The following is a 22,492-nucleotide window of genomic DNA, read 5'->3' as shown; positions in this document are numbered from 1 at the left end:
CTCCGGCCCAGGGGAGGAGAAGCCACCAGGAAGGAAATGAAAGACCAGGTTGTCCTTCACCTCTGGGAATGAGCCTTCCTCTCAGGAGATCTTCCCAGCCCCCCACCATCTGGAGTTTCCTTTCTCTTGCTCATGCTCACCTCCTCACTGCTATAAGACTGACAATAGTGAGCCTCTACCGTCCTCAAAATGAAGCCCTGTGGAGGCAAGACCCTCACTTCCTCAGGGGGCTGCAGGGGAGCATTCAGTACACACCTGAGAAGTGAATGAGAAACACAAAAAGATGGTGTTGGCCTTGTCCAAGAGCTTTCTGGTGACTTTTCCCTGACAACAATGTAAGAGTTTGACACAGTTAGACCTTCTAGAAGTTTCCACCTCCAGACTAAAATGCATTATATTTCAGAAGCAAGGAGCTGAAACTCAGTCCAGGCATACCAGGTGGGTGATGAGGGCTCAAACCACTATGATCTGGTATCAGCCACCCCCAGAATAAGTCATTTTTATACCCAATTTTTCGATTGGCGACTACCAGTCCCTGAATTCTCCAGGGCTGCCCATAGCCAGTAAATAGCCAAGTTCCTCACGGCCACTTGCATAGGAATTTTGCTCAAACGGCTCCTGAGCCTGGCAAAGCAGCTCACCAGGGGACCTATTCCAAGATGAAGTTGGTGCCAGAACTTGCTTTCCAGGGTCCTGTGCTGCTTGAGTTTCCAGTGCATGTCAGGGAGGACACCAAAAACAGGAACCCCCCAACTGCAGCTGTTGAGCCCTGAGAGCCAATGTCTGCTCCGTCACATTGGGCAGGTTTCTCTAAAGGTTGACATAGCTACTTTAGAGTTTGGGATTTGAGATTTTTTTTCCTCTTTAAGGAATTATTTCTCTTTCACTGGAAAGTCAGATTTACAGAGAAAAGGAGACAAAGAACTTCCATCCACTGGTGCATGCCTGACCCAATATGTCTTTCGTGTTTCCAGAAAGCTGGCCAGAGGGGAATAGGTTAAGAATAGGAAAGCTAAATGGTTGAGAGGGAGACTTCCAAGGTGCCTGCTGATGCTCACAGAGGTGCTAAGGCTGTTCCCTCTGGACACTTGGGCTTCTGAACCAGGGGCCCCCGGTGCGATGTAAGCACAGGAAAGACAGCCCACCCAAAGGGCTGAGACAGTGGCCCAGCATCCCATATAGACCCTAGTTAATGTTCCAACTGCTCCTGATACCTGCTTGTGGCCTAGGAAAGCAGTCAAGAATGGGCCAAAGCCTTGGGACCCTGCGCCCATGTGGGGGAACCGGAAGCAGCTCAAGGCTTCAGATTGGTTTTCTGGCTGTTGTGGCCATTTGGGAAGTGAACTAGAAATGGAAACCTCTCTTCTGTGAATCTACCTTTCAAATAAAAATAATCTTTTCAAAAAACAACCATCCGAGGTGTCATAAGTGTGGTTCTTGGTCACTTGGGACCCAGCACCAACCCCCACTTGAGCAGGGTTACATACGCTTCCAGTCTGGAAATGAAGGAAACTTCCCCAGATAGATAGCAAAGGATGTTACACTGTTGTGGAACTGCTCAGCTCCTGCAAGCCCAAGCTGTGTCCTTTCTTCGGGCCCAAACTTAATTTTCTTTTTTTAAAAAAATATATCTTTTATTTTATGGTAATGTCTACATACTTGAGAATGATATACGCCCATATGGGCCACTGATTAGGGTGGAGAGGGTCGAAGAATTGGGGGAAGTGAGAGTCAAGTTCTATAATTTTTCTTTTTTCAGATTTATTTATTTTTATCGCAAAGCCTGATATACAGAGGAGGAGAGACAGAGAGTTACAAACACTGTCAATGTACTCATGTCACTAAACTGCACATTAAGAATGGTTACAGAGGGCCCGGTGCCAAGGCCTAAACGGCTAAAATCCTCGCCTTGAACACGCCGGGACCCCATGTGAGTTTCGGTTCTGATTCTGGCAGCTCCACTTCCCACCCAGCTCCCTGCTTGTGGCCTGGGAAAGCAGTTGAGGATGGTCCAAAGCCTTGGGGCCCTGCACTTGCATGGGAGACCCACAAGAAGCTCGTGGCTCCTGGCTTCAGATCAGCTCAGCTTCGGCCATTGTGGCCACTTGGGGAGTGAATCAGAGGACAGAAGATCTTCCCATCTCTCCTCCTCTCTGTATATCTGACTTTGCAATAAAAACTAAATAAATCTCTAAAAAAAAATGATTAAAGGGCCAGCACATTGGCTCAACTGGCTAATCCTCCACCTCCAAAGCACTCCACAGGGGTGCCAGTTTGTGTCCTGGTTGCTGCACTTCCCATCCAGCTCCCCTATTTGTGGCCTGTGAACCCAGTGAAGGATGGCCCAAGTCCTTGGGACCCTGTTACCCACATGAGAGACTCAAAACAAACTCTTGGCTCCTGACTGGCTCAGTTCTGGATGTTGTGGCCTTCTGGGGGGTGAACCAGCCAATGGAAGATCTCTGTCTCTCCTCTTTGTAACTCTGCTTTGCTTTTCCAACAAAAATAAATATTGGGGGAAAAAGTTAAGATGGCAGATGTGTAATATCAATTGTGCTACACACACACACACTGGGGGAACTAAGAGCTGACTTGGCACCAGCTCTGTGAAAGAACTGATTGTGGATAATCGAGTGTTTCACGGGGCCTCCTCACTCCCTATGGGTGGAGTGCCCTGGTCAGGGTGCACCGGCTGGCCAGTGGCAGTGCTGGGAGACCAGTCCCTCTGAGGTGGTCAAGCTGCAGTAAGTGCAAGTCAGAGGCCACTAAGTTCCACTCAGGAGCCTAGATGACAAAGGACAATCTCCCGTGATGAGTCACAGGTCATCTGAGGCCGCCTGATGGCCCTTTGCTTAACTTCTGCCCAGCAGTAGTAAAGCGAAATGACGCTGGAGTCAGGTGGTCTTGTTGGACTCCCAGGGCCCACCCCTTTCTTTCCACGTGCTTGTTCACCTATAAAACAGGGCTTGGAACAGAAGCTACCACCTCAGGGGGGAAATGAAATACTGGACGGTACAAGACACATCACGTGCTCCTGCCCGCACCTGGCAGCAGTAGCCACTGACCCTGAGCTAGGGCTATGCACAGTTCTGACTGGAAATACAGACTATCACTACAAACAGGGTAGTGAACCAAAAGGTCTGAAATGCAGAACCCTCTAAAAGACAGACTCCCCCTCTCCACACATATAAATTTATTATTTATTTGAGGGGCTGATCAGCAGAGTAAGGTTTTCAGAAACAATGGTTCACTCCCCAAATGCCTGAAACAGTCAGGGCTGGGTCAGAAGGAAGCCAAGTGCCTGGAACTCTCTCCGAATCTCCCACAGGAACGTCGGGAATCTAGGCAGCTGGGGCATTCCTTGCCGCCTCCCAGGCTGGCATTAGCAGCAACCTGGCCCAGTCGTGTGGAGCAGCCAGGTTTCGAGGCAGGCACTGCACAGCGGACGCCAGCATCCCACAGCTGTGTCGCAGTGCTTACTGCTGCCACTTAATGTCCCAGGGGGTTAGGAGGTGCTCGGTGGTAGGGAGACCACGTTTGTCTTCAGAGTTCTTACCCAGTATACATCACAAACTAATGCCCAATGTGATGCTACCCCAGACACCCCCACACTGAGGGATGCTGAGGGAAAGGTTGAGGCTGGGTTAGGAGCTGCAGGTCTCTAGGATGGACATGGCAGCAGTTGTGGACAGGCAGGCAGATGCAGTTACAGCCTCCTGTGGTTAACCAAACCTGACGTTCCCAGGGGTCTGAAGAGGCCGCAGGGATAGGTCCTGGATCTGACAGTGATCAGTAGCTCATGGCTGCTAGAGTGTGACTTCCCACAGAAGCTCTAAGGCACCTTTACAGACAAACGGGGGCTTAGCAGGCAAACAGCTCTCTGGAGGGAAATTGTTCTGTAGAAGCCCTGAGTGGGTTCTGCTGAGTGCCAGCCAGAACATCCACTGAACCTAAGGAGGTGGGGGGATGGGTGGCTGGATTTCCTCAGGAACACCTCCGAGCCCACCCACTGTCCAGGCCCACAAGCAAGAACTCCACAGACAACATCCGTTCTTCTCAAACAGTTTAATAGCAAATAAACAAAGGAAGGTACCACACTTGGCAGATACAAAATGACTTTTTGTCTGTGTGTCTGTGCAATTAAAACAGATTTAGGTTCCCCATTGGAACAAAAGGAAAAACACACAAAAAAGGAAGGCGAGTCCTTTTAAACACATACTCCTTTGCTCCAAACTTGTAACAAGTTTTTTTTTCTTTTAAATCCACTACACAAACTCTGTGATTAGGTAAGAAAAGCGACAGGGGCTCTTCTTGCCTTTTTTTAAAAAACCATTAAAGTAAAATCCATAATTTTCTACAGAGTACAACACAAGCTCACACAAAAAGACATTTTCTTTTGCAAATCAAAACAAAGAAAGAAAGGAAAAGCTCAAACAAGGTAAAGGAAAAGCATTTCTACGGCTGAATCACGACTCTGAGTTGATTGAATCCCGGTGTGGCTGCAGAACAGACTGTGCGTTTGGTCATAGTGGCAATTTTTTTTTCTCTTCACATTGTGAAATCACTTTACATTGTTTTCTAGTAGAAAAGGCAAAAAACTGTACAAAACCCCTAGTGTTAAATACAACGTTTGTACCAATAAAAAACTCACACAGGTTTGTCTCCAAAATGTAAAGTTTCTTTTTTTTTTCTTTTTAAATTATTCACAAAAAGCAGCTGGAAATCAGAAAGGCAGCTGCCGCTCCAGGGTCTCAAATCCATGAAAACCACCACAGAACAATGAAAACAATCAGAGTGAGAAAAGGAAAAGGAAACAACGGCCAACGTTTGGCATTTGGTTTTATCCACAGGTTTTCCCCAGCTCCTCATACACTGGCAAACCCGGTTTCTCCCAACACAGGCAGGGGCTCGGCGCCCCCTGCCGACAGAGGCGGCCCTGTGCAGTGAGACTGTAGAGCACACAACAGTCTTTCAGGCTGGGGGCTGGGGGGCTGGGCTCTCTCCATCCAATCACCCCTCCAGGGAAGGAAGTATCTTACCCCACAAGGGCCTCAGTGAGGTTGCCCTTCCCTCCTGCTGCTCCAGAATACTGGGCAACCGGGGCGGGTCCTCAGAGCGGACCTTCACATGGGACCCTTTGCTCCATCCACCCCAGCATGGATGCCACTCAACAGTGCCTCTACCTTCCCCACCCCCTCTCCCTGGCTCCACCCTTCCCGGGACAATCCTTCCTTCCAGCTAGCTCACTGGCTAGCAGCTTGGGGGCAGGTGGCATCTAATGTAAGCTCCTTCCCCTGCAGATCCACCCCATTCACCCCACCCAGATGTATCTTGGGCTCTTTCTTCTCTGGTCTCTCCTCCATTCACATTCTAACTCAAATCTCCCCAACCCTGAGGCTGGATGGTGCCACAAGAGAAGAGGGTAGGTTCCCCATGAGGAACCAAAGAACTGGCTTGCCTGGCACCCAGGGACAGTAGCTATTTGGCTCTCCACCCAATTTAAATAAGAAATCTCCCCCCCTCTCCTACCCCGCTAGCTAAGCAAGAGCAGAGCGGTGGTGAAGAGCCAGTGTGGGATGTCGGTGCCCAGGGCTGTAAACAGTGTGAAGACTGTAGTATTGTGCTTGTCACCTAGGAAAAGCGCTTAGTGCACAGATGACCTCCGAAGAGGTGGTTAGGCCATTACTCCTGATGCGCTAAGCCTCATGCCCACCCGCAGCCACCTTCTGGGTTCTATCTTGCATCTTGTGCCTTTCCAGCCCCCCTCCCCCTTTCACAGAGCAGCCAGCCTGGTGGATGCCCCGCTGAGAGCTGGAGGCCACGCAGGGAGGTGACAGTCCAAGTGCACAGGCAGACGCCTTATGGGCAATGGAGGAGGAGCTGCCACTTCCAAGTAAAACAGTACAATCTTGAAAACAATCATCAACCCCACAGCAATTTAAAATAGCTTCTTTGAAACCCTTTTAAATCGTTCAGTTCTTGCACATACTATAGAAAACAGAGAGGTGAGGGGGATATATACGGAGGTGTGAAGAAACAGCAGGAAACATGCACAACTCTTTTTTTCTGGGCATACTTTAGTAAGAAAGGGAAAAAAAATCCAAAACAAAGCCACAAAAACAGTATCAAAACAAAACAAAACAAAAAAATCAAAGCATCACATTTTGCTGTGGAGACTGAAGGAAGAAGCACGGAGGTGAGCCCAGTAGGGCAAGGGGAAGGGAAAAGGGGTACATGGCTCCCACAGGGTCACTCTGGGGAACAACCACGAAAGCAAAGAACGAGGGGGAAAAAAAAACAGCACGAAAGAAAAAGGGCTGGCTGGGGCCCAAACTGCAGGCTGCGGCCAAAAAGGAGAGGGGATTGATGTTCTCTGCAGGTGAGAACTTGGAAAAGCCAAAATCAGCACGACACAGGCAGTCTCCTCAAGCCCCACAAACTACGTCAGCAAAATGTGTTCAGGAGCCTCCAAGGTTTCAGTGACATCTTTTATTATTTCATTGTTTACTTCAAAGTTGTCTTTTTAAAACTAAGCACACAGAGAAACAAAGCCTAGAAACGGACTGGCTGTGTGTTCACAGATACAAACATCACACGGTATGTGCTAGTAGGGCTGCTCTGAAGACAATTACAAAGAATTGGAATCACAAAATCAAGTGGTTATCTTATGAAGTTCTAGAAAAATAGATTTTTTATATTCAAATGCAAGTTTAAATATTTCCCCTTCAGCAGTCGTTCTAGCAAAACCAATTTGGCAGCACAAAAGGGAAAAAAAAAGGAAAGAAAAAAGAAAAAACAAAGAAAAGAAACAAACATAATAAAAATACACATCAGCATCAAAGGTCAACACAAGGTCAAAGGTGAGAGTTCAAGCATCAGAGAAGCTGAAGAGACAGGGATTTGGACGATGTACTTGACGCCACATCGACATGCTTTAGGCACAACGATGAACAAACGGCAGGAATCTAGAAAAAAAAACAAACCAGAAAGAGGGAGACCCACTGAGTTACACAGAGCAATACATCCAAACAGAGAGAGAGGACGCAGGCCACTGACTGTGCAGCCCTGGAATGAGGAGGCGGGCGGGGCTGGGCAACAACAGGGAATTTCTGCACATGCTAACGATGGACACAGGGAGAGTCAAAAGGACATGGAGGACACCAAGAGAACATCCACTTGTCAGAGACAGGAGGGAACCTAAGGCTTGGATTTCCTGTGAAGTGCCAAACCCTCAGAAGAGGGTCTTGGCGGATCAGGCCTCAAGACCCAGGCAGGACAGATCGAGGAGAGGGCCAGGATTTCTGCTGAACCCTATGGGGATGGCCCTTTTGGTTCCCAGAAATCCAAGCTCTTAGCTTCCATGCAGGCCCTGGCCACTCATGTGGGACCCAGGAGACAGTAGTCTGGCTGCATTCAAGGCAAATCAATTTCATGATGTAACCCAAGTATGAAACACAACTAGAGCAGAAAACAACATTGTAAGTGAAACCTCCACAGACAGACAAGGACTGCCTAAGACTGGACTGCGAGTTTCCACTCTCGAGCTGAGCCCTTTCACACTGTGAGACTGGTAGGGGAGCAGCTTCTTCAGAAAACCATCTTTGGCCTGCAGAGAGAACTGTGCTCAGGGCAGTGCTGCTACTGTGCTGGCTCCCTGGGCTGGGAGGAGGGGACACGGCAGAGCCTTGGCTGAGTGCTTTTGAGAAGTCCTGGGCAGGGATGGTGCCCACCCCCGGGCCCCGTGTAAAAGGCAGGTGGGTGGCACCGTTGCCTCGCAGGCCACCAGGAAAGGGGTGAGATCCTGAGGCCCAGGACAAAAACTGTGGACAAATAATGGCGAAATAGGGGAGGAGTGGCAGGGAGGAGAGTGGAATGGGAGGAGAGTTCTGGCTGAGGAGGAAGACAGAAAAGGTTTCTAGCACAGCACCGGCAGGTACCCTGTGGAGCACAGCTCTCTCCTCTGCCAATTCACAGCATTAATGCCTTCCCCTTGGGCAGGTTAGCTGGGCTGCAAATGGGCCACAGAAAGTCAGTAGTTTCAATCATACACAGCACCCTGTGTGTACAACAATCACATTCTGGATTCTACAAAATCCTGGCCTTTTCCAGAGATATAATTTAGGTAATAAATATTCTCCACCCCGGAGCTGTATAAAACTTCTATAAAAATAGAAACGACATTCTTAGTTCCAGCCGGTTGGGATTTCAGAACAGCGCCTCCCCAACCTAGCATTTTTTTTTCTTTTTTTGTTTTTTCTTTCTTTTTTTTTTTTTTGGTTTTTTTTTTTTTTTTTTGCATTTATTTAAAAAATCCCATCATGACCCTGGAAGCCTTTAGAACAGTTTTATCCTTTGAAACACAGGACACATTTCTCCCAGTGCGCAGAATTCAAGTTTACGTGGTTCAGCTTAACAAGTGTATGCTTCACGTTTCTTACGAGGACAACGGACTCAAGTTATCACTATGAGAAGGTATCAAGCTGTCCCTGCTTCGATGGGATAATCCAACACCACCAACTACCTGTGCAACAGCAAGACGGTCATTCCCTGTCTGCTACCCACAGGAGCAGCAGGACAAGGAGAGCACCCCGTGAGACTCACTAGCAAAACAACCCCTTTCCTCCTGCCTCTGCTGTAAGGGGTCAGGACTGACACTTGTGAGGTTCAAGATTCCAGGGACCTGGGAACACAGCCAGACTGTGCTGCTAACCCTACCCGCCTGGGGCCACCTGGGCCGGGTGCACACCACCAAGGGCACGTCCTTCCTGGCTCTCCACCTGCCATGGCATGTTTTGTAGCAAAGGCAGAGCCCAGAGGCTAGGTGTGGGTCCAGCAAGAGCTGGAGTGAGACCGGTGGAAGGCAGCAGGGAGCTAGCTAACTGTAAGCATGAAGACAAAAACAAACACAGTAATACTGAGGTAAATGAACACTAAAGCCCCACTGAGCATGTAAAAGTCCTGGTCTCCTCTGTCCCCGCGCGCACAGATGGGGCTGCAGTGGTTAGCAGAGGGCCTGTGGGAATCCACAGCTGGGACGCCTTGGCCCAGGAGGCAAGCGTGGGCTTCAGACTTCTCTTAAATGCCAAGTTCTGACCACTGGCAAATGCAGCATCCTGGCTTGAAGCCATCTTCTGATTTAGGTGTACTAAGAAGCCAATTTCCATTCCTCCAACTAAATGGCTTTTGGTCCCTCTGCCCAGAACAGGTTCCCCCTTCAGCCAGACACCACTGTGGTGGTGCCCTGAAAGCAGGGATGCCAGCCAATGTCTCCCACAGAGGCTTTCTATACAAGAACCTGTTGGGCATGGGCCATGGTCGCATTTGGTGTTGCAATAAACTAAAAATGACCTCTTTGGCTGCTTCTCTCAAACAGCCACCAGCCAGGGAGGGCCAATCCAATGCTGGCTAGGGAAGCTGGTAATGGCTTATGTCTTCCTGCTTCTTTGAATATGTCAGTCTAATTTAACAGTTGCTTTATTTCCAGAGAATTATTAACCCCCTGTCAGGAAAGAGGAGCAGAAATCCAAGCCAAGAATCTGATATACTGGTGGCAAAAAATTCCTGTCTCCACAGAAGGCAGCTAGCTGCAGAGGCATGTCTGCGCCCAGCGGCTTTGTGTCAGGGGCCACGCCATCTCCACTGTCCTCCGGCCCCTCAGCGCTTGGATGTCAGTTCTTACCCCACCCAGTCTCGCACTTGGGGAGATCTGGGCAGTTAGTTTAGTTTCCTTTTTTTTTTGGTTCAACTCAGTCCTCTCTTCTCATGGGGTGGTCTGGGGCAAATCCTAATTTTTTAAGAATGTTTCCCCATTCTCCCCTCCCCCTGGGTGGTTTGGTGTTGGTCCTTTTCAACACACAATAGTTACAAACACAGCAAACTTTAAATAAAGAGGGGTTGGGGGGAGAAAAAAGGGGGAAAAAAAAAACAAAACAAAACAAACAAAAAAAAAAAACACCTCAGGATATGGCACCTAAACTCCAAAGTAAAACACTGGAAACCAAAGCACAAACTTGTCCTCTGTACGAAGCGAACTCCCACAGAAGGCAGCAGCCGAGTCTTCAGGGCCAGCTGTGCCTGCGAGAGTGGCAGGGATCAGGGTCCGGGGCTGTCAACACACAGCCTCGGGGCTTCCGATCAGTAAGGGTGCTCCTCCCCACTTACCAGAAGACCCTCTCACTTCAGTCTCAGAGAGGAGCACGCTCAGTAGGGCTTGCTGTCATTCTTCGAACGTTTGAGCTGCACTTTAAGTCGCTTCATGCCAATCTGAAAGCCGTTCATGGATTGGATGGCAGCTTGAGCAGAAACAGGATTGTCATAACTTACAAAACCTGTGTACAAGCAGAGGCCAAGGTCAAGACAGAAGGTGGCGAGAGGGTGTTTGGCTTCCCTTACCCCAGGGGCCAGTTAGGTGTTTAGTCTCAAATTCCAATGTTTCCCAGCAGGACAGGAACTCTGGAAATTGTATCAGGAATTCTTAATGTGTGTGTGTTTCTGTCTGTTTTGAAAAGCCATTCTACAAGTTCCTCTTCCCTCTGGAGCAGTGCTGGGGTCAGAAATCATCCCCCACCACAGAAACGAGCAAATTGAGGCTCAGAGGCCAAGAGACATTCAGTTATTTCAGTAATCAGTCAAATCTCTTTTTCTCAGTGATCAGATATTTAATCCCACCCTGCCACAGAAGAGAAACCAACCTACCAAAACACTTGCTCAGATTTGTCTGCTTGTCTATAAAAACCTTGGCCGACACAACATTCCCAAATGGCATGAACATCTGCAGGAGGTCCTGGTCCCCAAACTCCTGGGGCAGGTGGTAGATGAACAGGTTGGCTCCCTCGGGACCTGCCAAAGACCCATCCATGAGGAAAGCATCAGTGTCAGGCCCACTTACCACCATGCACTACTGCTCTTTCACCGTCATTGTTAAAGCTGTCCACAAACAGAGGTGCGTCCGGGGAACTAAACAGAGTGTCCACACAAAGCAGACAGCGGAGCGCAATCATTGGAATAGACTGTGTCCCGCAGGTTTGGCCATGTTGTGTCTTAATAAGGGAAGTTACAATTCTACCCTGCAGGAGAAGGGTGGGCTGGGGGTGACAAACCAGGTAGATCTGTGTGTGCAGCAGTAAAACAGACACTACAGATACACAGGTTATCAACAAAACAGATTTTTTTTTTAAAGATTTATTTTATTTTTATTACAAAGTCAGATATACTGAGAGGAGGAGAGATAGAGAGAAAGTGGAGCTGCTGGGATTAGAACCAGTGGCCATATGGGATCAAGGCGAGGACCTTAGCCACTAGACCACACTGCCGAGCCCCAACAAAACAGATTTTAAAGTGGTACCTAGAAACTACAGGGTAAGCAGATAGGAGACAGAAGCAAGAGCAGGACACTTATGGGAACAGAAAAGCTTGTGTCTGCGGTGTTTGTTACAGAGCTGTCTGTCAAGGCTTAGAACGGCACACCCATATGTATGGCTCCAATTATGTGTAGACTGTACTTCAGTAAAAAGAAATACTTAAAATTTTTAAAAACGACTTTCATTTTACTTGAAAGGGAGAGGGGAGGGGAAGGAGAGAGAGACAAAGAGCAGAGGTCTTCCATCCATAAGCTCACTCTTCAATGGGGCCTGCCCTCAATCCCTCCCAATCCCCGCCCCCTACACCTGGCAGACAAAAAGGCACCCCCCAGGTGCAGCTCTCTCTCTTCTCCCCCTCTCTCTTGCTCTTCTTTGCTCTCCCCGCTTCCTCCGGCCTCTTTCTCCCTCCCCTTCTTTCCTGATTTTCACCACCTCTACCCTGTTCCTGCCCCGTTGGAATAAACCTCCTAAGATTAAAAAAAAAAAAAAAAAAAAAAAGCTCACTCTTCAGATGCCTGTAGAAGTGAGGGCTGGGCCAGGCTAAGGCCAGGGGCTGAGTTCTCCGTCCAGGTCCCCCAGATGGGTGGGAGGGGCCCAAGTACTTTAGCCACTACCTGCTGTCTTGCCGCTACATTAGCAGGAAGCTGGAATTCAGAGCAGTAGCTAAGCCAGAATTAGACTCTCTAATATGGGATACAGAAATCCCGGTGGTAATTTAACCAGTGTCAGACACACTCTAATAATTAATTTTTAAAAATCAGTCTATGGTTAACTAAGTTCAAAAACAGAATACTCTCATCTAACCACTGAGCACTCAACAGTTTTATTTTACTTTTTTAAAGGATTCATTATTTATTTGGAAGGCAGAGCAACAGAGAGAGATCTTTCATCCATCATTTCAACAGCTAGGCCAGGCCAACCAAATCCAGAAGCCAGCCATCTTCCACTGTCTTTTCAACAGCATTAGCAGGAAGCTGGGATCCAAAGTGGAACAGCCAGGAACTGAACCAACCCTGTGATACAGGGTGTCAGGGTTGCAAGCAGTGACTCAACCTACTGCACCGTTAACACTAGCTAATGATTTTTCTAACAAAGGAGTTTTGTTGCAATGACACTCCTTGCGGGGTACTATTGCCTGCCCCCAGTCTCCAGCTGCTCCGCTTCTGCCCCAACCTCCAGTTTCCCTGGATCAGTGCAGGCCTTATGTCTGTCTCAGGACTCTGTGTAGGCACGATCTCCAGGCGTCCTGTAAGCAGCATGTGAGAATGCAGGTGCCTTCGTGACTCCCTGAACACCCTGCCTTGCTGTCTTTCATTTTCTGAAGCACTGTCTGCAACATGCCATGGCTTTTTGCTTATTACCACTTGTTTCTGTTGTTTCTACTGATCCCCCAAGGCCTACAAGTATCTGATGCAGTGCAAATGAGGGGGACTAGACCGGGGCACTTCCCGCTGCCTCAACAAGCGAGGATAATCATCTCTGCCTTGTGAGAGCTCAAACGTGCCAGGTCCTGCATATGGAACCTCATCAAGTGTGAGCACAGATAACACAGGACTTGGATAAACCATCCTCAGGTCTCTAGCTAGAAAGCTTTTAAAGCTTCTCCTAAATTCAAAACCATGTATGTGAAAGGACATCCTTCCTACTGCATGCATCCATTTCTAATCTAAAGAAAAATTTTATTTGGAAGTCCGAGAGAGAGAAAGACAGTAAGCAAGAGAGGGACAGAGGAAAATAAAGGGAGAGGAAGTAGGGGAAGGGAAGGAGAGAGAGACAGAGAGACGGCTTCCCATCCACTGACTCCCTCCCCAAATGCCCTGAGCCTGGAGTGGAGAACTCCATCTAGGTCTGTCTCCTTCGTGGGTGGTGGGACTCCCTGCTGTATCCCCAAATCTGTATTAGGAGGAAGCTGGAGTCAGGAACAGAACGAAGGTCTCAAACCTAGGTAATCTGATGTGAGATGCAGGTATCTGCACTGTCCAAGTAGCCATGAATTCCTTCTGCCCTACCAAGCCTTGGCTTATTTCCAATTATGGCAAGCACCCATCAGAATGTGATATAGCTAAAAGGGATATCTAAACAGAAGGTGCACTGACATTCTCAATTTCAAGAGATGGTTCCCACAAAAACTGATTCCTATTAAACAGTGTCAGAAAGAATAATGGCACGACTTGATTCTTGTTCCAGGAGGACATACAGAAGTTCTGCTGTGAGTCATACCCAACAATCACCTCACAAGATCACACTGTGCAAAGCTCCTTGGTTTCTTTGGACATCAATGAAGGCAGGGTTGGTCTCCTTCCTGGCCTTGGCTGTGCCTCTGGGTACTGCTATAGGGCCCATTGCCACCCCCATCTCCCCTCCCACTCACCTTCCTTCTGGCTTCCAGCTGCACCAATACTCTGCTGTGTCAACAGGTTCTGGTTGTACAGAGTGGGAAGCGCGGCAGCAGCGTACTGCTGAATGCCCGAGTAGGCCTGGGTGAGGGCCTCCATGGTGCTCCCAGTGCCGTTGGAAAGGCCACTGCTGCCCAAACCACCATTTAAAGCAGCCATCCCTTGAGTGGGAAAAGAGAAGAGTTACCATATTGGGAAATTCAACTAATGCCAAAGACAGGTATACTCAGGGACATCTATAAGAGCAGACTACAAAGTTCTTCCTTTCTTCTCCCAAGTAGCTTTGCCTTGAGGAGGAAAACGCTGCTAAGTGCTCAGGCTTCTGGACATCCACCAGCTGAGATTGCTAGCAGGGATACAAACAAATGCCACATTCAAATATGGCTCACCCCAATCGGGGGAAGAAGTGATACATTTACACATCAGTGGTTCTAGCTTCTTGGCTAATTTGTCATTTTTGTATAACAAGCTAGAATGTGGTAAGAAAGTCCCAAGGATTGGGAACTAAAGAAGTGCATGTAAATAATGACAAAACATGGGTAGACCTTACCATCAAAACAGCCAGTAACTTTGAACAGCACATTTTATGTGCCAGCATTTTACATTCTCATTTAACAGATTTGTTTATTGGCTTATTTATTTATTTGATAGGCAGAACTACAATGATGGGGAAAAAAGAGGGAGAGAGAGACCCTCCATTTGCTCTTTCACTCTCCAAATGCCTGCAATGACTGGGGTTGGGTGGGGCTAAAGTCAGGAACCTGGAGCTCCATCTGAGTGTCCTATGTAGGTATGAAAGACCCAAGCAATTGGGCCATCCCCTGCTGCTTTTCTAGGTGCACAACAAGCAGGGAGCTGGACTGGAAGCAGAGCACCTCAAACTGGCACTCAAGTAAGACAACAGATTAAGCCACAAGGCAGTGGCTTAATCAACCGTGCCAAAGCACTGGTCCCCTCATTTGACTTCTTTACAATTACTCTATTGTGTTATTCCAAGTATTCTAATGCTCAAACATCACAGATGAGAAGTTGACCTTGGAACGGCAGTCCAAAGTTACAACTAGTTAAGGGAGAGGTGAGTATTAACTCTGGATTGACTTGCAATCCCACATTCATAATTCCTAATTTTGCTGGGCCATTCTAATAACATAAAAATTCTTTAACACATGCTACCTTCAGGAGGAATGGCCTGATAACAGCTAGGAAATGTGCCTTACCTGCCAAAGAACCAACATTGAGGCCAGCTGTCGCTCCTGCTAATGTCTGTAGGGCTCCAAGTGAGGCAATAGGGTTTACAGAGTTGCTGCTGCTGGAGCTAGGTGAAGACCCTGCTATTAGAAATCCAGGAGTTAAACTCAACTACAGGTGCTCCCCCACACCCAAATTTTATGTTTCCATTTGTACTTGAAAAAAACAGAAACAGAGAAAGACAAATCTTCCATCTGCTGGCTAACTCCCCAAAATGTCTATAATAGCTGGAATAGGGCCAGACTGAAGCCATGAACTGAAATCTGGAACTCCCACATGACTGGCAAGCATTCAAGTTCTTGAACCATCATCTCCTGTCTCCCAGTATTCAAAATAGCTGGAAGATTTATAAGAGGTTGAGCCAGGACTTGAACTAAGCACTCTAAAAATAAGACACAGACATCTCAAATGGCATCTTAACCTCTGTGTCACAATGATACTCTTCCCCCTAACAACAAGAACCTAGATCTAAGAATGATACTACCCAGGTATTTGCAAAGACTTTTTAGTTGCCAATGCTGATAACTGTCCTCGTAGGATGAGTGATAATGCCAGCAATGGCAAACTGAAAATGACAAGATTTCTCTTCAGTCAGAAGATGACATGTGGAAGTCTGCTATCCATAATTGGACCCATCTGATAACACTGCTAGCTACTTTCCAGATTATAACATTTCCCTGTCTTTGGATTCTGCCTTTAAACAAAGAGGATTGACTCAAGGCATACTGGCCCTGATTACACCTTACCTGAACTGGTGAGTACACTGAGGGGACTGCTGGATGTGGTAAGAGCACTGGTACCACTGGGTGTGTTCTGAGCGGCACTCGCGGCAGCAGCCAGGGCAGCCAAATTCTGTAACTGCATTGCATTTAACCCTGTAACATCCAAAGCAAGGCATCAGTCAGCACATCAAGGAGCCTCCTGTCAACTCCAGCACACACTGGAGGGGGCTGGTATGAGACTGAGAGGAACCATTCCAGGTAAGCCTTATAAGCACCATCACAAGGCCTCAAGAAAGATTCAAACAGCACTAAGAAACTTAAGGTTGCTTCCTCAGAAACAAGAAAGGTAACCCAAGAGCATGATTACCCAAGAGTGTTAGAAAAGGAGCCTGAAAGAACAATGCCAATGCCTGTGGCACAGGAAGGGATTGCATCCAAGACCCACTTAACAGAGAGGCTGCTCTTTCAGTGGTGGAGAGTGAGCGAGTAACAGGCGCGGAGGCACAGCAGCAAGAACAGGAAGTAACACACTCTATGCAGAGCTGCAGAAGTCCAGGGAACACTGCTTTATGAGCCAGACAGCACAGTCAACAGGAGAAACCTGAAGTGTGTTATGGATGTTGCATATAACTTACTAGCTGGGAAAAGCAAATGAGGTGGGGAGCGGGAAGACTACAGAGTGAGAACACAATAGACTACAATCTAGCAATGTTCTGAAACACAGCAAATTGTAATTCCCTTGGACAACATGCACCACAATCACAATACTTCAACTTGCAAAACAGTTACCTGAAGATGATTACTTTCTCAAATGCACTTGCCTAGCCCTTAGCTACTGCAGATAAGGCAGAGTCACACTGGAACTGCCCTACTTCCAACCCCACTGACTTTTCTGATGATTCACGTTTTTCTATGGAAGCTCATTTTGCTGTAAATTCAGTTACCTGCCATTTAAGTTTTCTGCACACATTAACAGCAACAACAAATGACAAGTTCACCCAAGAAATAACCTGTGTTAAGAAACACAGCTTCAGGGTAAGCCATGTGCAAGGAAGTTACCTTTGACCTCACAGCACTGGAAATAAAGTGTTCTTGTATTTTTTCTCCCTATCAAAATGGTCTCAGACAAGATGCTAAGAGCCATCTTCACACTCTCACCCAGTGGCAATGTTTTACGGGGTACAGCGGGGGATCAGACAACCCCAGACCAACATGGCATTAATGAAATAAATGAGTAACAGAAAACACCTCGTGGAGACAAGGCAGGCTGGGTCCTGGGAGGTCCATCCCAGGCTGGGTTTATACTGCAGTCATGCAAGAACTCCCAGGCCGCTGCTGGCTGGGTCTCTGCCTGGCCGCGGGCTGCTGCTGCTCCACAGCGGTGGGACACTTACCGCCCATCGGGTGGAGGCTGCTCAGGGTGTTGAGATTCCCGGAGGAGGCAGTCTGCTGAAGGAGCTGCAAATAAAGCTAGACATTACACCAAAAAACAGAACAAGAGTGAGAGTGAGGGCTGGTTCTGCATCTGGGATAACTCTACAGTACAGCAAAGCGAGAGTGCAGAGGCCCCCAGAGAGAAGTTGAAGACAAGATCCCAAGCGAACACAACAAAAACATGAGGCATATGACAGCACAGAACTATGCAACATAGCTAGAGACCTGGCCCAGGAGACAGTGAGTTCACCGAATACTGAGCAAAGCTCAAAGTCTATGCAGCACAGCAGACAACGTAAGCACAGCAGAGAAATAAGCTCAACCCAAGCAGCTACGAAGTCGTCTGATGAGGGTCTTTGTTGAAATGACTGTCGCTGTTTCTAGTTCCTCTCTCCCAAATTCTCCTTTGTTAGGTCCACAAATCTTACAATGCAGATTTCTTCCATGTTCATGCTCAATTTCTTGTTCACATGACTGTTACAAATATCACACCTGACTACTCCATAGTATCTCCTGAATCTACCTTTCACTCCCAAGTTCTACATCATCTACCCAGCCCCATCAGTTTCTTCCTCTCCAAACTGGTCTTCACTGTTATAGACAACACAATGACTGCTCAGGTCCCAGCAGGCTCAGTGCACCCTCGACTCCAATGGTTGTCCCATAATAAATAGAACAGTATGTGCAAGCGTAAAGATCTTGGTGCCCTTACTCTGCATCCTGGTAAACCACAGCCTTTCTTTAACCAATCTACTAAAAATCTTCATCCCACTCAAATCTAATTATAGTTTTCAACGACAACAACAAAATCAGTACTTTTATCCTGGAGCCTTTGTTCAACCTGTTTCCCAGTCTCATGAACATCTGACTTGGTCCTTCTCATCAACAACTCCCCTAGGCCACAGTGCCTGGATGGGCTTCAGCAGGTCCACAAACTCCAGAACAGGAAGAAGAAAAAATGTACATACATAAAATTTTAAGCTACTTCTCAAAAGGGTACACAACCTCACAAAGATTAAAAACTATCATTCTAGCCGCCCAGCTGAACTCAGTAGGTACAAGTCCACATAATCCAGAAAGATCTTCACAATTCATGGTAACCGCTGTTTCTTATACAGTGCATGCCCTCATCATTCTTGGGCAATGCGTTCAGTGCCAATGGACGGTGCCTACCACTCTTGGCACCTTCATATGTTCTTTACATGAGAACAGCTCTTAATGCCAACACAGATTGTAACTCTCTCTCACTATGGACCTTCAGGTTATTTTCTGAGCAGCAATGACAACAAAGGCGGAAGTCTTCCCACAAAGAGGCTTTAATTCTCTGTGAGAAAAACAAATGCATATGGCCATTTTTAAAGCATTATTATTTTAGCAGAAGATCACAATCCGAATTTTTTGAACTTGTAAGCAATATTCTACAACTAAGAGACAATCTAATTTGTTGAAGTACAACACCCTCTTACATTTTTTTTTTAAACTTCAGAGAAATGCTGGTTAGGTTATACCAGAATTCAGAAATACAGAAACCAGGGGTATTAAATTAACCAAAATTCAGTAGCCTGGAACACAAACCACTGATTCTCCTGTTTCCACATAAACAAGACTGTAACAAATGAGGGGTGACTGCTGATATCAGCTATTACGCCTATGTGGATCTAGTGGTCTCACCACTTTTAACCCCAGAGATGATCTTCTATTCTTCCAGGTTTTAAGTTTCTTGTGGTAGCTGCAAATCTTTTAAGAGGCTAAAGCAATAGTAACCCCCTAGAACACATACTGCAGACCTATTAAATCTAGGTGTCCAAATAGACACAGACCTTCTTTTTGACCACATGACTTAGAATTCAACAAGTCAAATTACGCGAAAGCAATTTAAGACACACTGGACTTAAATATATACCTATAATACTCATTTAATAATAATAGGTGCATCTCTTAGCTTTCAGTGTGCTGAAAGAAATATATTCCCTTTAGGGAAGAGTCAGGAAGACTCTAATCATGTCCTATATCTAATAGCAAGTATTCCAGGGAAACACTTGCTAGTTAAGATTCTTTCAGGAATTTTTTCCTGAAACAGGTACACATCGTATTTTCAATGTATTTAACTCAAGAAAATGAAATTGTATTTTAACAGTAGCAAAAGTTGGGCCCGGCACCATGGCCTAGCGGCTAAAGTCCTCGCCTTGAACGCGCCAGGATCCCATATGGGCGCCGGTTCTAATCCCGGCAGCTCCACTTCCCATCCAGCTCCCTGCTTGTGGCCTGGGAAAGCAGTCAAGGACGGCCCAATGCTTTGGGACACTGCACATGCGTGGGAGACCTGGAAGAGGTTGCAGGTTCCCAGCTTCAGATTGGTGCAGCACCAGCTTTGCGGTTCACTTGGGGAGTGAATCATCGGATGGAAGATCTTCTTCTCTGTCTCTCCTCCTCTCTGTGCATCTGATTTTGTAAAAAAATAAATAAATCTCTATAAAAAAAAGTAGCAAAAGTGGAGATTCATGACTAGTAAAGAAGAGAGAGAAAAAAGTTTTAGAGGAAGGGAAGGAGGAAGGGAGAGAGATACTCTGAGAAGCTAATGTAACTTAAAAACAACACATTGCTGAATCTTTAGATCTTATTTCTCTTCACCCAAACTTGTAAATGCCACTGTTTCTGTTAGCTAGAGACAGCAGAAGAACAAACAGCTGAGAGCTTGCACAGTCTGCAGAAAGCCAACCACAAAGACTCACTGCTAAATACTGGGGTCCAAGAGTATTTAGACCAGCAAGGTTTCCCCACACAGAGGCGGCGCTGATTTGCTGCATCTGTTGCTGGAGCTGCTGCGCCATTCTCTTCTGTTCTTTGTCCTTCTGTGTATCAGCAAATTTTACCACCATGGGGGATGAGCAACCCTATGAGAACACCAAAGCCAAGCGGTCAAGCTACTCCTTCTGGGCAAAGAAAAAGTTCTCCTTTTGGGTAACATACAGGATATACTTTAAATTCATTCACTGTCAAATGGTTCTGCTCTTGATGGACAGTAGTGACAAAAGACAATTAAGAAGGTCAACTATTTCCAATATGTTAATTTTAAAAAAAACAATGTTTTTACACTTCATAACGGACCTGTGTAACTTTCAGGGTACGTTGATGCAGGATTTTAGACTGTCCACTGTCCACACACTAAGGAATCTCCCCCTCTGCCTGCTGATGCAGCACAGGCTGATGGACTCTGCCTGCCCACTGCCCACAGCTTAAGGAACCTCTCCCTCCACCTGCACACCCCCTACCTCCATGGTCTGTGCCTGGTGCATCGCCTTGATAGCTGTCTGTGCCATGGCTCTTGTTGTAAAAGTCACAAATGCACAACCTGGTAAGAGAAGAGTCAGTAGCTCATTCATTCACTGGTTTATTCATTTATCTGACATTTACTGGGCACCTACTCCACTGCAACTATCAGCAAAACAGATGGTCCCTGTCTTGAGAGGTTTGTGGGCTGGAGTAGCAGACAGGTATGTTGCAACGTGGCGGTTAACAAAAAACAAGAGCACCATAGATAGAGTATGCTTGAGCAAGAAATAAGGAATCGTATCTTCTACTCTAAAATAAGACAAAGAAGTGCTTCTATTTTGACATAAAAATTTTTCAAGCACCAAACCAGAAAATTTTAGTGCATGGGACTGGAGTGTGGAATGGCAGACTCCTTAGGGGGCTGGGAGAATACATAAGGAATCATCTAGAAGGAGGGGTCTTGCTGCGATTTACAAAGCAGGTCCAAGTTCTTCTTAACAGGGTCATGGTCTATAGGGATCACAGGTGTCTACTGTCCAACTAAAAGGTGACTCGCAAGGGGAAGACAAAAAGCTAAAATTACCACCTCGGCTCAGGCCATCAGGTCCCCGCAATATCCGGCATTCCTCAATCTGTCCAAATGAAGAGAACATGACTCGGATGTCATTTTCAGTGCACTTCTTGGAAATCATACCAATAAACAGCTTCCTGTCTTCCACTGCTGAGAGAGTGAAACACAAAAGACTTGAATGTTATTACTCCATGAGGCAGTGGAGCATACACTGGGTGTCAGAGCGCCTGGGTATGAATCCTGGCTCCGTTTCATGCCACATTTCATGGAATCCAAGCATGTTCTTTCCATAACTTTACATTCCCTCTTATAACACTAGCACTAAAATCATGTACACATTCAGATAAAAGATGGTAGTTGTGTGATCTTGTAAAAGCGCCGCTTCCTCATCTAATTAATACAAAGAGGTCTCAGAGGGTGGCTATGGGTGTTAAGTTCAAGGAGCTCAGCATGCTGCCTGGGCCTCAGCACTGTTTGCTTTCACTAGCAATTACTGCCAAAGGAAAAAAGAAGAAACAGGACATATCTTTCAGTGGGTTGAACTATTTATTTTCCTTTTCTATTTTCTAGAAGACTAACTCCTCTTCCTAACTTGTTCATTTCTTTCCTCATGTCTAGCCATAATTAGATTGATCAGGAATGCTCCAGTTCATTCTGGAATGTTCACATAACCTTTCCCTGCCAATGGATTTTCTCATTTATTTTATCATACCCATTTTACAGGGGAAAAAAAAAAGACAATCTGGACAACAGAGTTCAATCCAAATATAAACACGCGTGCACACATACATACACACACACACAGAGAAGGAACCTTGCAAAGGGCCGACTTCACATGTTTGCTCACCATTGTTCTTCTCACTGTCAGCAGGCTTCATCTGTATAGGATGATGCATCTAAAAAGAAGAGCCGTGAGTATTACAATCACACATTGATGGCTTCTAGAGCATCAATGACAGTTTGAAAAGGAACTCTAGAGTCAAGTGTGGCAAGTCCTATCACAGAGCCAGTTCAGATTCTGGCTGCAGTGTTTCTAATGGAAGATGACCCAAGTGCTTGCGTGTTTGCTACCCATGTGGGAGACGCAGAGTAAAATCCCAGTTCCTGGCTCAGTCCTGACAGCTTGCTGCAGCCAACGCGGGAGCGAACCAGCAGAAACAGGATCTGTCACTCTCCATGTTCACCAAGTTTGTCTCTCCTTCCTTTCTTCCGTCACTCTTTCAAACATATTTTTAAAAAGGTGTGTGGGGGGGGAACCTACAGACCGAGAGCCTTCAAAGTTCTTGCTAACTTCACAATTGTCTCCTCCATGATTTTCTTCTCACCAAATACAATGGAATCAAGTCAAGATGACATAACGGGCTACTGTTGTGGATAGCAGGTAAAGATGCTGTCTTCCCATACAGAGGATAAAGATCCTTGTTAATGTGCCTGACAAAGTACACAGCTGGCCCAATCTTTGGGCTTCTGTACCCACTTGGGAAACCT

At 46.7% G+C, this 22,492-nt stretch overlaps 1 protein-coding gene across 20 annotated transcripts in view; it reads right to left on the bottom strand.

The window, feature by feature from the left end:
* Positions 1-4,050: 4,050 nt before the first annotated feature.
* The window catches only part of CELF1 (CUGBP Elav-like family member 1), a 91,136-nt gene continuing 72,694 nt past the window's right edge, over positions 4,051-22,492 (bottom strand). For 7 of the 20 annotated variants that reach the window (XM_058663054.1, XM_058663034.1, XM_058663046.1 and 4 more), the window contains 11 exons: positions 21,852-21,900; positions 21,020-21,154; positions 20,433-20,512; positions 19,893-20,054; positions 17,121-17,196; positions 15,751-15,879; positions 14,974-15,087; positions 13,732-13,917; positions 10,696-10,839; positions 10,162-10,328; positions 4,051-6,965 (listed from right to left, as the gene is read on the bottom strand). In XM_058663054.1, coding sequence (XP_058519037.1) covers positions 10,201-10,328; positions 10,696-10,839; positions 13,732-13,917; positions 14,974-15,087; positions 15,751-15,879; positions 17,121-17,196; positions 19,893-20,054; positions 20,433-20,512; positions 21,020-21,154; positions 21,852-21,900 — 1,203 coding nt within the window. In that variant the 3' untranslated portion in view covers positions 4,051-6,965; positions 10,162-10,200. Of the gene's footprint in view, positions 6,966-7,871; positions 10,075-10,161; positions 10,329-10,695; positions 10,840-13,731; positions 13,918-14,973; positions 15,088-15,750; positions 15,880-17,120; positions 17,197-19,892; positions 20,055-20,432; positions 20,513-21,019; positions 21,155-21,851; positions 21,901-22,492 lie in introns of those variants that run through there. The other 13 variants (XM_058663041.1, XM_058663050.1, XM_058663051.1 and 10 more) reach the window with 8 other exon arrangements.

Source organism: Ochotona princeps, chromosome 4 (assembly GCF_030435755.1).
Source record: "Ochotona princeps isolate mOchPri1 chromosome 4, mOchPri1.hap1, whole genome shotgun sequence".
Lineage (NCBI taxonomy): Eukaryota > Metazoa > Chordata > Mammalia > Lagomorpha > Ochotonidae > Ochotona > Ochotona princeps.
The sequence above is the reverse complement of the archived record's forward strand: the minus strand, read 5'-3'. Positions and strand labels throughout refer to the sequence as shown.